We start from the raw sequence: 16193 nt of genomic DNA on the forward strand, positions 1-16193 counted from the left end.
AATCTTCTGCCAGACACACTTCAAAAGCTGAAAATCACTTTAAAAGGCTTAGTATAAGCCACTACAGAGGCCACTGAGCGCCTGATTGTGTCATTTTCAAGTTTTTAATAATTTCTTGTGATACACAGCCTGTAGAAAGCTATTTACAGAAGTCAGTTTTACTACATCAGACAGAAGTCCAGATGTTTACTGGAATCGCCGGCCGGTGTCGCCAAGTGGTTTTAGGCACTACAGTGTGGAACCGTGCGGCCGCTATGGTCGCAGGTGCGAATCCTTTATCAGGCATGGATGTGTGTGATGATGTCCTTAGGTTAGTTAGGTTTAAGTAGTTCTAAGTTCTAGGGGACTGATGACCTCAGAAGTTAAGTCGCGTAGTGCTCAGAGACATTTGAACCATTTACTGGAGTCAGCTGTTTACAAATGTGTACAAATAAATTATTATATTACTTAGATTGCTACCCACCACATAACAGATGTGCTGATTTGCAGATAGGCACAACAATAAGATGGTCAAACAAGTAAGCAGATTTTCCATTGTTTGATTACACTACTTATGAGAGATGTTTAACATTACTTATTTTTCTCATGCAGGAAAAACAATATTAGTTTCAAAAGTAAAAAGAGTATACACCAGGCATTTTACTTCTAGCTATTTTATTTAACACATTTCATAGTTCTTTGTGGGTGCAACTGCCTTTCTTTCTGTGATTTTTGTAGTATCTTGTATTCTTTGTATGTGTTTCTAATAAAGAATTTAAGATTTGACAGTTCTCACTGAAATGTATTCATTATGTTCATTCTGAGGATCTCATTTCAGGTTGGTTCAGGTGACTATGATGATGAAGATGTGCCAAGTGGATATGATGGTGACATTGAAAGTGAGACTGATGCTATTCCTGAAGCCAGAATTGTGCCTACGATGGCTTCACCTTCATTCCCAGAGGCCACAGCATCACCTCATCCTCATAGACATCACCATGGGGAGGATGCAGATCAACTCGAGTCAGAGGCAGAACTCAGCTCAATGCTCACATCTGTTGCTGCTGGATATAATCTGCCAACAAGCCCTGTACATTCTTTCACGATTCTTCCTACACCAGTCCTAGTAAGTAACACACTCAATAAGTGCAAGCACCATGGTTCATTCATGATACAATGCCCCAGTTTCAACATGGAAAAAACTGGATAAGCTTACAGAATTTTCTCATCTAGCATTTGTTGTATTCTCTTTTAACAAGCTGAGGCTGGCAGAATGGTGGCCCTTGCAATATGACTGTTTTGAGGATACCATAGCACATATAAGCAGCTCATTTTCTGAGCTGTTAATGGGAAGCTCCATCTTCCAGATGACCTATGGGCTTTGTTTGAGTCTGTCAGGGGTTCCCTTGGCTAGGCTGATGCCAGGAGAATAGTGCGATTTAAAGGGGATGTGTTGTAAAGACAGTTCCCATCCATGTATTTCAGTAAACACCACCACCACCACACAGCCAAAGATGACTGACATCACATATTATCAGTGGTGAAAATTGGTAGCCAATAGGAGAGGCACCATTAACTCTGCCTCTCTCTTTTTTGGCAAGGGAAGGAGCAGGATTCCACACAGAATTTAAGCAAAAACCATGATCTCTGTTTGTAAAGTTACTTTCAAATTTAATTTAAACTGCTTTATTAATAGAACTATTCCAGTAGCTGAAGTATGTGCCAAAATCTTGATGTTATATTCCATAGGATGACTGGTACCAGAGAAAATATTCAGCAATGTCAAATTTGCTCAGCTGCTGAAGCTTGGGTGACACATGCTCAGTGCAGCAGTTCTCCATGGTCCTGATAAACTGACAGTATATGAGACCCCACAACTGCAAGGAACACAATAGACACCCACCTTACATAAACCAAGGTCATCCTATACAGAATCTAAAAGGGCTCTTATCTTAGATGGTGGTTAAAAAACATATTTCACATCATATTTTTGCAAAATACGACCAGTCCTGTAGGAAATGCTCCCTGTGTAAGGCAAAAAGACTGTAGACATTGGTGCCACCTCAGCACTATCGTCACTCACCCAGTGCACGGTTGGCCGACAGCGTAGCACATGTTTGATCTTTCTTTGACTGTAACCATTCTGACAGCCGGTGAACACAAGATGGGCTAACTCAACTGGCAAACTCTCAGGATCTGAATGACATGGGCCCTGTGAACCCAGGTATGAAGTACCTCTTCATGCAGATCTGGATGGTGACAACTAACAGCCTATAAATAAAGTTCAGTGTGAGTAGGCTTCCTATAAACACATGTCCCAAAATACCATCAACATTCCTCCTGACAAACACATCAAGGAAGGGAAGGCGCCCATCCTCTTCTTTCTGCATCGTGAAATGAATATTCAGGTCAATTGAATTCAGGTATTCTAAAAAGCCATTCAAATGGTCTAGCATGGAGTGCATCAACTATATCATCATAATCACTGAGCAGAAGATCAAAACTGAATTGAGAAACTATTTTCATTCATAAATTTACACATTAAAGCCTAAATTGAGTTTGTTAGTCCAGTCTAATGTCAGGTTTCCAATTGTCGGTTATTTTATGTGAACTGCCTGAGGAAATCAGTTGTTTAGTTTCTGATTTAGACAGCACAGTGTCCACTTCTCTTGAATTAAGGAGGTGCATAACTTCTTGCTCAGTCTAGTACTTAGTTTTCTGCTGAAGCACACAAGAGCCACTCCATCGAGATAGCCAACATTTTTAAAAGCAAGTAGGAGCCCAACAACTGAAGCAAATTTCAAGAGCAGTTAAGCACTTACATGAAAATGAATATCAATTGAGGAAGGGATAATCTATCGGTTTGAATTGCATTTTTATAATAAATTCTGAAGTGTTAACATGAACTGTTAGAAGTGCTATTGAGAAAGCACTTTATGAAAACCGTATTTGGAAGCCCCACATAAATGTAGTCATTCAGTGACAATTATACACCATGAAAATGTCAGTAATTTAGTACAGAGGCTCATTCATACAATACAATGGATTAATGGTCAGATATGGATGGCGAACATCCTTTTCCAAGCTTGAAATGGTGGTGAAGCCCCCAATTTGTCACATCCAAAACAGATCATTTATTGTATTGATACATCCTCAGTTTATTTGTTGCATCAAATCTTATAACATCAGTAGTTCCACAAGGCTTTTAACAGATGATGCTGTTGTATGCAGAGAAGCTCAAATGTTAGAAAATTGTAGAAAAATGGAGGAGGGCCTGTATAGCATCAGCACTTGGTGCAGGGAATGGCAGTTTGACCCTCAACATAAACAAGTATAACTTATTGCATTTATGTAGACAGAAAGACCAATTACTGACTGATTACACAATTGCGGAGCTCTCACTGGAAGCATTTACTTCAATAAAATATCTAAGAGTATGAGTACAGAGTGACCTGAGGTGGAACAACCACATAGAATTAACTGCAGGTATGACAGATGACACACTGATGTTCATTGGAAGAATCCTCAAGAGATGTAGTCCACCAACAAAAGAAGTAACTTACAAAATACCTGTTTGTCCAGTACTTGAATATTGCTCATCAGACTGGGATCTATAAAAATAGTATTGATAGAGGACATAGAGAAGATCCAAAGAAAAGCAGCATATTTCATTACTGCTCATTTAGTAAGCACAAAAGTGTCTCAGAGATGATCAACCAGCCCCACTCACAGAGTCTGCAAGTAATGCATTCTGCAACATAGTGTGGTTTATTGTTAAAGTTCCAAGAGTGTACATTCCTGGAAGAGTCAACCAATATATTGCTTTCACCTACAGATATCTCATGAAAACACCATGGAGATAAAATCAGTGAGAGTCAAGCCCGTACAGAGGCCTACCAGCAATTGTCTGTCCCACAAACCATTTTCAACTGGAACAGGTGAAGGAGTAAGTGACAATGAACACACGATACCCTCCACATGTACCATAAGGTGACTTCTGGAATGCAGATAGACGTGTACATAGATCTAGATAGCCACAGTCCCTGTTATAGTTGTTTCCATATATTCTAATTTCTGTTGCTTCTTTAGTAACAGAATGTCGATATGTAAGTGGGGGACAAGATTTTAGTTTCATCAGACATTATTCTGTGTTCATTTGTGAGACTGTGTTCAACAACTGCTAATTTCCCAAGTTTTTAAACTTTAATGCGCCTTTGGTGTTCTGCACAACAGCTGGCAATGGTACGGACAGGCTGATTATTGTAGTTGCTTCTTCACTCACAAAGAACATTATGAATTCCAGTGTTACAGGGACTGAAGTTGACTTTAATGTGGCACAGCATCTTCTTTACTTTCTTTGGTGCTTGGAAAATAGGTCTTGCACCTCTTCTTCCCAGGATGCTATGTATTCTACTAGATGTAGCAGTGTAGAAAGTGCAGAGTATGTAGATCACCAGATGATTATTCATTATTTTCTGGATAGAGTTCTGGCACCACCAGTGCAGATGTGGACACTGTGAGCACAGTATAATGATGATGCATGCCTACCAATGACTATTTATGGGCTTTAAATTATCACTACAACAGCAGCCACGACAATCAGATGTTCCTGATGAAGATGAGGGGTGATTTCGTTGAGAGCTGGAGATTTTACCCGAATCTGATATAAGAAGTAAACTAAAAATGTTTTACACAATGTTGTCCTTTTGCAATACTTCAATCTCAGGTCACCTGTTAATTTTACTGTGCAAATGAGATTATCTACTACATACTGTATTGTGACTGCTTGCTATTATTCTGAACAGTCATGATACAATTCCACAGGAAGATCATTTCTGAAATTTCTGTCATACTGAAAAGATTGCTTGTATCTTAACATACAATTAGACACTGTGATTTGCATAAGGAGTAAAGCATGGCCCCATGGACTGCATCCACACCTGCAGACATATTTTATTCCTAATTCATTATATCAACTTACAATGTACTCCCTTTTATATCTCATTACCTGTTTTTGATAAATTGTTGCTGTGGAATTTTGTAACTCTGTTTTAGATACCCATCAGACCTACCAATTTAATGAGCATGGAGGTTTTGGTGGAACCCAGCAGAGTATATGAAGCAGAGGTGGTACCATCAGCTACACCAGTTTTTGTAACCGAGGTTGAGCCATCATCCTCACCAGAGTCTCCAAGTACACAGGTATGTCTTGGTCTAAAAATAAAACAGAAATATTTCCAATATTAACAAGAAAATCTTAAAAATGTTTACTATCGGAATACATACATATTTGTTGTTAAGTATCTTGCTGATGGATAATATAAAATTGCAGAAAAAGTCTGAATAGACTGGTGGCAGCACTAATATTGAATCAATTTTTTTTTAATATCTTGCATTGAGATAAGACTGAACATTAGCAACACATAAGCCAAACACAATCACACTGAGATAAGGAATGTGATGAAAGAACATACACCACAGATCTTACCCAATTTTTCAAATGCCTGCAATAAAGGCAGTTAACTAGTCTTATGTATCACTGTGCAATATTAAAAGCAAAGCCCAGTAAAATATTAATGGTGCCTATTACAAAAGAAAACAGTGTTGAAACTTCTCCTTAATGTTTTCTCTTGAGCGTTATGCAAAAAGTTTGCCTATGCTTTGTTACTCAGTGCACGGGTACGCTATTTCAAATATAATTTTTCATAATATGTTACTACCATAGTATTTATATTATAAAATGACAACCATTTCTTGTCCACCAGGTGACTGAACCTCTTCCAACTTGGAGCAGTAGTTTTGGCTCTAATGAAACCAGTTTCACCAGTAGCAGTATTAACACCAGCTTCAGTGATACAAGCAGCACATCACTAGCATCAACCACAGAAGAAGAGCCAACACCTCCACTTCCTGCCGTTACTTCTGAGAAAGCAGTCCCTCTGCCAAAACCAACAGATGAAGATATTGAATATGGCGTGAAAAATATCCCTCCTACAATTGAGCACAGACTTCGCAAACTACCCATAACGGCTGGTAAAGCTCTCAGGTATGAGATATATTAACACTTCTATTTTATCCATTCTAAATGATTAATTCTCTTGAAGGATGAACTGAATTAGGGATAAGTTCCATCTTGGAAGAAATGGTTCAGTGATTGTGATACCTTTTGACTTCACACTTCCTATCTGAATGATAGCAGTAGACAGGATGAGTGCGATTATCAGCTTTTGGCATCCAGTACAGATAAATGCCTCACAACTCTCGTCTGTGTGTTTATGGTCCACATTTATATGTGTCATTATTGCTCCAACATGTTTCTATTACCATCTACTCACCTTCCATCAGGCCATAGCCTATGTGTTTACCTTTATCTTGGTCTCCAACAAAGTAATTCCTTAAATTACTTGTCATCTATTGGCCTGGTTGCATTACCTACCCACTTACTTCTGTTTTTGTTACACTCATATTATACCTTCAACTCAGGTTTGTCCCTGAATAACTAGTTTGCTTATCCGTCTCTGATTCCCAGCATTAATCTCTTCAGCAAAACTCAGTTTTTGAATAGTTTTCATAGTGATATTATGTATCTTGCTGCATTAATTCAAAGCCAGCAATACATGGCAGTTCGTGAACTTTCTGTTTCAGACACATCAGAAGCTTAAGTTGTAAAAAGTCTGTTACATTTGCTAGAACCACTCCAAGCCATTTGTATTCATCTGTTTATTTCTTTTGCTGCTCATTCAATAATCTCAAACTGCACTAAATACAAAAACTCACCAACTGGCTCTGTGACTTCATTGTCAATTTGTGCAGTTTTTGTTTCAGTATATTCATTGCAAGGTAGCTCATCCTGTTTGACTACTTCTAGGTGGTAAAGATCAGATCGGGGGGGGGGGCTGGGAGACAGCATCAGAACTTCATATAAGTGCTGGGTGCTTACCGGCTAATGTATGTACATTCTGTGGGAACCTACCCGAGAGATGTCATTGTTGGCTAACCCTGATTTTAGCAGCATTTAGATAGTGCAAATTGCAACAAGTCACTAGGTAATTCAGAACTGGACAATAAACGTGTGAACAGTCTAATAGATGTAACTTGTTGTTAAGGGGTCCAGATGCCATAGCTCGCTGAGCAGTTGTGGTGGTGGTGGTGGTGGTGGTGGTGGTGGTGGTGGTAACTTAACAATGGAAACCAAAGTGTACATTTATCACTCATGGCTTTTACAAGAAGACAGTCTGAATCAATAAATGAACTGTCTTGCATTTGTGTCAACACATGAGTATCAAATCCTTAGTGTCAACCTTGCCATGACAATAAACAATACCTTCCACTACATCCCAAGTGGAGCAAAAAAAGATTAAGGTAAAGACATCTTGCTCATGTCACAGCCAGAACTCATTCTGAAAATGAATTCAATATCATCAGTGAATGGACATGCTGCTGGCAACAAACCTGTACTCCACGATACCTAAAAATGCCCTGCATCCAGAAGAAGCTCTTGAATTTGACCAGCCTTGGGCAATTTGGATTACTTTGAATTGCATCTGAAAGGGCCATGGAAGATGGAGACTCTCCCACAAGTGGGGCAAATCTTCATCGCCATCTTGTGCCAGTGGTGCTGAACAACAGGAGTGATAAACTATATAAAAGATTTTGATGTTTGTTTGTAGTTGTCATTTGTAATATATTGTGCAGTAGAGTTGTGTTGTAGTTTTGTATGTAGAGGTTTAGTAATCTTTGTATATGTATAGCTACCCTGGTTCAAAAACTTCTAATGTTTCCCATACAATAAATAAATCTGTTTCACCATTATAGTAGGCAGCTATTATGATGCAGTACAGCAATACAGCATGATAGTGTGTTGACAGTTCCAGAATTTTAACATTGACATGGAGCTTGCATCTCTCATTCATAAATTGTAATATGTGTATAATAGTAAACTACTCCAGTAGTCAGAGATTTTCTCAATCAAATTCTGAAATTTGCAGATAAATGTTTTTTATTTCACATTAAAATCCCCATGCCCGAGTACTATAGCACAGTGTCGTAGGAGACAAAGCAAAATAGTACTGACCATTGATAAAGTGAATTAGTGTGTGGTAATTCATTTTTGGCAGCAGCAGAAATGTTGCAGCTGTATCAGGCCAATTCAAATGATTAATGAAGACACATGGATTGGCATGACATACCTGCAACATTTCTCCTAAAAATGAATTTCACTTTATCAAAGGGCTCAGCTATTTTATTTTAGCTCCTATAGCAATGTGCTGTAGTACTCAGGCATGGGGATTTCAGTGTGTACTAAGACTGCAGAGTGACATCTGAAAACTACCAAAATTGATTACATAGCTTTGCTTTCTCAAAGTGATAAGTAAAACTTTGATTGTTCCTTGTACTAAATAAATAAGGACTTTGAGTAACAGCATAAAAGAAAATGTAAATGGACTGTAGATATAAATTGGCTTGGTTATTTTATATGGAACATCTTTGAAGGGAAAAAAATCCTGGGAAGTAAATTGATAGTTAAGTGTAGAAAGATGATATTCCAAAGTGCAGTGAGTGGGCATCAGTGAGGTGTTGTCTTTGGTGGCAGAGATAAGCAAATGTTATGTGAAATGCTGCCAGAATGGTTAAAAACAGTAAAACTACAACATGCAAGGATCATATCAATGTGAAGCCTCCACAGATATTAATGATACTTCGTAGTGTTCGTGAACATTCTTTGAAGTCGCAGTATCTCCCAAAAAGTGTGTAGAGAGAACTTGTTAACACTGATTTTAATGTAGTATACTGCAGACTCTTATAGTGAAAACGTTAAATATTGTTTTGTGTACATTCTTACTTAAGACTTTAGAGGATTGGGATAAGAAACACCACTGAGAGGTTTGTCATAGGTGATGGTAAATTTTTTCTGTTAATACATCATCTCAAGAAATCCATACAAATGTGATGTAATCTACGTTAAGACTTTTTGGAACTTTTGTTGTTTTGAATTTATCCATACTTGATTGTGCTGAAAGGTAATCCTCGGAGTGCTTTCATTTCTTCATATCATATACTTACCTCTTCATTAATTTTGCAGGCACATTATACCAGAGGATGTTTTCTCAGATTTGGAAGATGGCAATACAAGAAACTTACGGCTCATGTTTAAGACTCTTGAAGGAACATTGGTGCCTCCAACATACTGGGTGCAGTTTGACAGAGAAAAACAAGAAGTCTATGCTTTGTGAGTTGAGAATTTTGTTAAGTATATTTAGACTATGATTATTATCCTGTTAGTTATTCATCTCATCTAAATTCATTCTGCAGGCCATTGGAGGAGCAAGTGTCAAGGTGGACTTTTGTAATTGAAGCAATGGATAGAGAAGGAAAGACTGTCTCTGACAATTTAGAGATATTGGTTCAACATCACAAAGGAAGGCGTACTGTTAACCACGAATTCACTCTCCACTTGCGACTGGAAAAGAAATATGAATTTCCAACAGCAGTTGATTGGCAACTAAGAGTACTGGACAGTCTGGCAGCACTCTATGGAGATCCAGATACCAGCAGAGTAACTGTTAGAAATTTGACAGTGACAGATCCTATCATATTCACATGGACAAATGATTCCTTGCCAAGATCACATTGCCCAAAAGATGAAATAGATAGATTATATAAGGTAAGAATAAACAGTGCAACATAATATAGCATTGAAAGACAGGTATTATTTTAATGATGTCTTCTATGAGATGTATCATGTATTAGATATTTTATATAATATGCTGTATTTAAACCTCTTAGAGTCTATTTCAATGCATTGTCTCAAAATGTGACAGGGTCACAGGTATGGTCTAATATCCTGGGTATGGCCCATGAGATCTGGAAGCGGAAGGGAGGATATTTACTCTTTTTTAAAGACCTCTGCAATATCTTCAGTGTGTTTACACAGACAGCTTATCATTGCATGTGTGTGGTATCCATGAGTGTTCAAGGAAGATTGGGAGGAGTGTTTTAGAATTCGAGGGGAGACAGCTATCAAACTGAAAATATTGTTCATGGTTAGTGATATTAATGTAGACAAGAGCTAGTTACGGTACCACCAGAGAGGTAGAAGTTAGAGCCACAAGTGTGTCTTTTTCTTTTTTAAAAAAATGCCTCTAGCATGCAGATCCTGAAATGGAACAGACTTGGTGGTACATACATATTTTTTGTAGTTACCTTAAATTTGTTGTCCAGGGGCCTTGAAAGAAATTATTTGACAGTAAATGGTGATTAGATTATTTTTTTATGTTAGTATGTTAAGCAAAGGGGAAACCTCATCACATGGTTGATTAATGGTTTTAAAAGGATAAAGCATCCTGTTTCAGTTGTATTTCTGTTTAGAGACTATACATGTTTGTTTGCTTTTTCAATTTGCAGAGATTAACTGCAAATGAAGAGGGTGAACCATCAAAGGCACTAAGAGATCTTCTTGCACATGATTTCATTAAAGTGAAAAAAGTATCATACCGAGGAATTGGACAATGCGAACCACCATCAAAACCAGATCAGCCAATAGTGCCTCCACCAAGCACTACTGAGAACTTCCCTCCTGTACCTAGGAATCCAATTGATCATATTGAAGCAGTTGTTGGAGAGTTGCTAGTTGTTGTTGTACCTGAGGTAAGACAAAAAAATGTCCCCATAGTTAATTAAAGTAGCTTTGCTGCTGTCTTCACAAACAGTGCCATCTACTAATTTCTATTGACTAATCAGAAACTACATTACATTTTAACTTGTTTACAGGATTCATTTTATGATCCAGAAGAAGGAAATGTCCGTAATATGCATCTTACCTTGCTTACATTAGAGCTGAACAAAATTTCTTCAGACAACTGGCTTCAATTTGATACAAAGAATCAGGAATTTTATGGAATACCAATGCCAGGTGATGAAGGCAGCAAGGAATACCATCTGGTAAGTGAAAGCATAATTTTATTTATTTTTCTCATCAGATTCTGAGAGTTAAAAAAAAACTGAAATTATTGTTTGCTCTCTTTTCAGGTGTGTGAAGATAAAGGAGGGTTAACTGCACATGATGTACTGACTGTAGAAGTAAAGCCTGCAAGGAAAATTAATTACAATGTTGAATTCAGAATGAAGTTGGATGTCCCATATAATAAATTTAAAAGCAGTGCTTCAGACAAAAGAAAGTTTATTGAGAAATTACGTGATCTTTTTGGAGACAATGATGCCTCTGCAATCGCTTTAAGTGACATAATAGAAGGTTCAACAATTGTAACATGGCATAACAGGACACTGAATACCTCTGTGTGTCCAGAGGATGAAATTAGAAAACTGAGAAAAATTTTATTGAATAATGATCATAGTATATCAGATCGTGTGGGTATGGTCCTTGGCCCAGAATTCCCTGTTGAAGAAATAGAGGTAATACCAGCACAGATATGCCAAGGAGAGTTTACCTTGATACACCCTATCGAGGAAAAAGTACCACCACTTGAAGAAGCAGCTGTAGGATCTTCAGATGAATACCTCATTACTTTTATCGTACCAGCTGTGATTATTGTAGGCATGATATTACTGGCTGGGATTGTTGCATGTGTGCTGTACCGAAGGAGAAGACGTGGCAAACTGAGTGTGGGTGATGAAGACGAGCGTCAGACTTTCCGTAATAAGGGAATACCAGTGATATTCCAAGATGAACTCGAGGAACGACCCGAGCCAGAGAACAAGAGTCCTGTGATCATGAAGGATGAAAAACCACCTCTTCCACCACCAGAATATCAGCGAAGTGAGGCAGAGCCTAGTGCGCCACCAACAGCTGCTCACCCACTGTTGGGAGAGAATAATGCGGCTACTGACGACACACCGTACCAGCCGCCGCCTCCTTTCACAACTAGTCGAGATTCTGGACGCCAAAACCGTCCCAAACCCACGCCGACTTACAGAAAACCACCTCCTTATGTGCCTCCTTAACGTAAGACTCCTTGCCTTCTCTGTTACTTGCACATATTTCTTCACAGTGCTTTAGTGGAGATGACAGACATATAATCAATCACTTGGTGCCTTCCATGTACCACACTTGGCTCCATTTAAGCATGACTTGACAATACATATGCAGTGCAGGAACTCCGTTGCACTACAATGCAATAATTCAATAATTAGTCCTGAGTATCTGTATCCTAATTTTAATATGGAAATGAAGTGAACAGAACTTAATACTGTTATAACAGAGTAGAGTGAGGTAAGTGTTTGTAGATTATAACACTGCCAAAAAAGAGGAGTGATATGCTTTGTGAAATAAGCTTACCTCTATTATTCATAAGTGATAGGTTGTATTATTTTATGGTAATTAAAATCTGTAAAGCTTTTTATATGAAGAGAGATAACTAACTGCTACCAATATTGTAGTTTTGATATGGAAATTGGCCACTGGCTTGTGTGTCCAAATACCAGTGCCAATTACTTATGTTCTATTCGTAGCACATTTACTGATTGTTTTTGTATTCATGAAATGATGCCTTAAGAAACAGACATACATGTACTTGAACAGTAATTTGGCATCCAACCATGCTATACTGTACAATAAAATTGTAATTTTCAGTTGCCAGTTGTTTGAAGGATCGGAAAATATAAGTGTAGACAAGTTACCAATGTTGATTTCTAATACTTGAGCATTGTTACTTGTGGCATACTACATTGTAATACTGTTGTGAAACTCATATATAACTATATGTAACTGTGTCATATCACAATGGACCATCTGAAAACGAAACATAACAATTTGTCCAAATTCTTGCTCATAAAGGACATTCATAGCCACAGTGTTTCAAGTTGTTCCCTTCTTGGCTCCTTCAGTAAGTTAATTATTGAAGGAAGCTCACAAGAAGAAGCAATGTTTATCATCAACTCCCAGTCTGAATTGTCTGTTACAAACGTGCTGAATATAGATTTATTTTTATTTTTAAATTGTGTGTAAGTTAAGTGAATGGAAGACTATGTGATGAATGTATGGGCTGTGTGTGTTCTTAAAAAAATGTCATGAGCTGAAACCAAATTATAATCTTTTGTATTTGATTTTTATTGTCACATAGATACAGAAGTAAAAATGTAGAATGAAAGTGGAAAATAAATTTAGAGGTACCATTTTGTGTTTCGCATTTTTAATGTAGCTGTGTCTTTCATTACTGTCCCTTGATTCATAATATATATGGCATGCAATTAAAACTCAATTGTATATGTGGAACTGAGGTGCCTCACTGAGCAATTCATGATGTAAAGGTTAAATTGTGAACTTGTAGTTATGAAAAGCCCTACTGCAGAATGGTCCCTGATGTATTCATTTTCTTTAAATCATTCCAGGTTGTGTTGAATTCTTATGAAAGACTATATTGGCAATTGTGAATGCAATATGTTCAATGGAAGGAGTAAAGATAAGAGATAACCACTCACATATAACGGACATGCTTTGCTGCAGGTTCAGGTTTCATTTGTAATAATCCTACCACACAATTGTTTCTCCTCATTAACTCCATGTTAAGCCAGACACAAAATGAGTTCATTCAGACTTCTCTTTGGATACAATATGCCACAATGGGAAAATTTTCAAAACTAGAAAATACAGATTTATATCTGTTCAAATTGTCACATCAATTTTGGAGTATATTTTTCTGATTTTCTTAACAGTTGCAGTGACATTGGTCGCTCTGGTAAAGTGACACCCATGATCTGAGCTTTATATGGTTTCCAGAGATCACTTCCACATGGGCCATAGCCAAGGTCCTTCCATGCATATATCAAATCTGAACTAATGCCCCATCTCTGATCATCTTGATGCCCAAGACCCATTCTACTCTAACTTTCTTACTTCTACTGCTGTCATGCATTTTTTAGTTAATGTGAGGGCTAATACATCATTTATTAAGGTAGACTGCATGTCAGATGAATAATATTTCTCTATTTTATAATGAGAATAGCATGTCATGAAAACTGAGATGTATGTCCAACTCTTGATACGAAATGTTTGTACACGTACATACTTGCTGGAGGACCTCAAAGCACTTAGACTGTTTTCTTGCTCCCTACTTAAGAGATTGAGTGTACCAGTATGCCAAAAACGCTATACATGGACATTACCTACACAAGGGTTCAGATCACCATCCAAAGCAAAAGTGCAGTGTTATAAAAACATTAGTGGATAAAGTGATGGATATCTGCAAATAGGAGTTGCTCAGCACAGATCTGGAATAGCTTATCAGAATGTTGCTAAATAAGAGGTATTCATCCACTGAAATAAGAATATTAAGATGGTGATGTAAAGATCTTACTGACATGCAGCTATCTGTGAAATCCAAAATTTTATTGCCATTCACTAAAGATATCACTGACCATACAGAAGAGATCTTGAAAAACTGGAGCATCACCATAGTCTACAATGCACCCATAAAAAAAATAAAAAAAATTACTTCTGCCAAGGATGCTCACAAGCTACTGGAAAAAGTAGTAGTTTACAGAATACTATGAATTTGTAGAGATGTGTTTACTATCAAAAGAGTGATAAAAAGTAATGACCGTAGGGTCAACTGTTGAAGGGAAGGAATGGATAAATTAGCTGTTGTGGAACATGCTTTGCAGCCATGAGACCATCAGATTTGAGTTCATAAGACATGTCCTAGCAGCCATGAGCAAATATTGTGATAGACTTTACTGTTAATTTTAACATATATACAGAGATGTGATAAGGGTGCCAGAAATTTTATTAGGAAGATGAAGGGTACAAAACTGAGTAGTATCTGGATTCTGGTGCTGAAGATGGTGCCCAGCAATCTTTCATCACGGGACAATGCAGTAGCAGAAATGGATAACAGCCAGTTGTGCTAGAGTTTTTAAAAAATGAGACTTCATGCCTCTGTGCAGCAGCACATGGAAATAAACTTTTGCTGCAGTGAGTAGTGAGCCAGAGTGTGAATCAGACATTTGTAGAAGCTACAACCTTCCTTGAAGATGCCCTCCATAGATAGGGATGAAACGGCAGATTTCTCCCAAAAATCCATTCAACCATGGCCTATCAGCTCTGAATGTTTTGATAAGTGTGATATTTCCAGCTATGAAATTTCAAATTTTAAAGATCATATTTAATTTACTTTTGCACACAGAACCATAAAAAATGAACAGTAGTCTATGAGTTAATGTGTTTCCTAAAATGTAGATTTTCTCCTGCCCCATTTTTAGAAAATTAATATTTTTGAAGCAGACATTTACCAAGACCATATAAGCACACGGCATCTTTCTGGTTGAAGGTGTAGGCCATCCAATAACTTATTGTTGGATAAATTCTCAAAATGCAAATCAAGATAATGAAACTGCTCCGATTCTAATTTTATGAGCTGGTTTACATCTGTCTGTTAAGTTCAGAAGCAGAATGGTCGTAAAAGTAACTGTCTACTTGCCTAAGAAGGATATTTTCTTAATACTTGATAGTTTTGCCTTGCTCCTGAGAAAACTGTTGATTTCCCATTCCTTAAAGTACTGGAGTTTGTTTTGCAACAGTTGATTGTATGTTTACCGAAATCAAGCACCGAAAGTGTGAATTATTTTGTTTTATTCACACAACCACTTCAACTTAAGTGTGTGTTTCAGTTAAGAATGATTTGCAGTTCAGCTGAAACAAGTTGTGTGAATAAAACAACATATTTTGTAAATGTATAATATGACTTCAATCAGAATTACGTGATTGCATTACAATATTCACCTGCAGCTGATTGGTGCATACACATACAACTTCATAGAAACAGTTATGTATGTGAAACATTCAGAAAAAAAAGAACATTATGCTTCTACATGTTAAGAAGGAAGAGAAAAAGCAGGAGAGTAATGTTCACAATCAAAAGCTAACGAAAATTTGTGTTACATTTATGGAAGTGGCACCCATTGATCAACTGAAGGTGAGGGTTTGCTATCCTCATTTTTGTTTGTAATTTTTTTTGTTTCACATTCTCAATGTTTCATTGAATTCATATTTCCTTTAGGTCATTTCAGATAATCATTTTGAAAATGAGGTTACATATAAATTAATGAAAAGGAACTACTCAAACAACAAGTGAACTGATTGTTTTAACCTTCCCCAAATGTGTTTCATTTTTTCACATGAAACTGCTCTCCATTGGATACCATAGATATGTATATTTATTACATATTTCTATCACACTAACATGATTGTGTGCTGAGAG

At 37.3% G+C, this 16193-nt stretch overlaps 1 protein-coding gene across 14 annotated transcripts in view; it reads left to right on the top strand.

Moving 5' to 3' along the window:
- Positions 1-13115, top strand: part of LOC126271885 (dystroglycan 1) — a 960129-nt gene extending 947014 nt beyond the window's left edge. For all 14 annotated transcript variants that reach the window (XM_049974254.1, XM_049974256.1, XM_049974252.1 and 11 more), the window contains 8 exons: positions 818-1105; positions 5035-5181; positions 5745-6025; positions 9062-9208; positions 9292-9643; positions 10384-10626; positions 10750-10920; positions 11008-13115. In XM_049974254.1, coding sequence (XP_049830211.1) covers positions 818-1105; positions 5035-5181; positions 5745-6025; positions 9062-9208; positions 9292-9643; positions 10384-10626; positions 10750-10920; positions 11008-11940 — 2562 coding nt within the window. In that variant the 3' untranslated portion in view covers positions 11941-13115. The remainder of the gene's footprint in view (positions 1-817; positions 1106-5034; positions 5182-5744; positions 6026-9061; positions 9209-9291; positions 9644-10383; positions 10627-10749; positions 10921-11007) is intronic.
- The last annotated feature ends 3078 nt before the right edge of the window (positions 13116-16193 follow it).

The sequence above is a fragment of the Schistocerca gregaria genome, chromosome 5 (genome assembly GCF_023897955.1).
Source record: "Schistocerca gregaria isolate iqSchGreg1 chromosome 5, iqSchGreg1.2, whole genome shotgun sequence".
Classification (NCBI taxonomy): domain Eukaryota; kingdom Metazoa; phylum Arthropoda; class Insecta; order Orthoptera; family Acrididae; genus Schistocerca; species Schistocerca gregaria.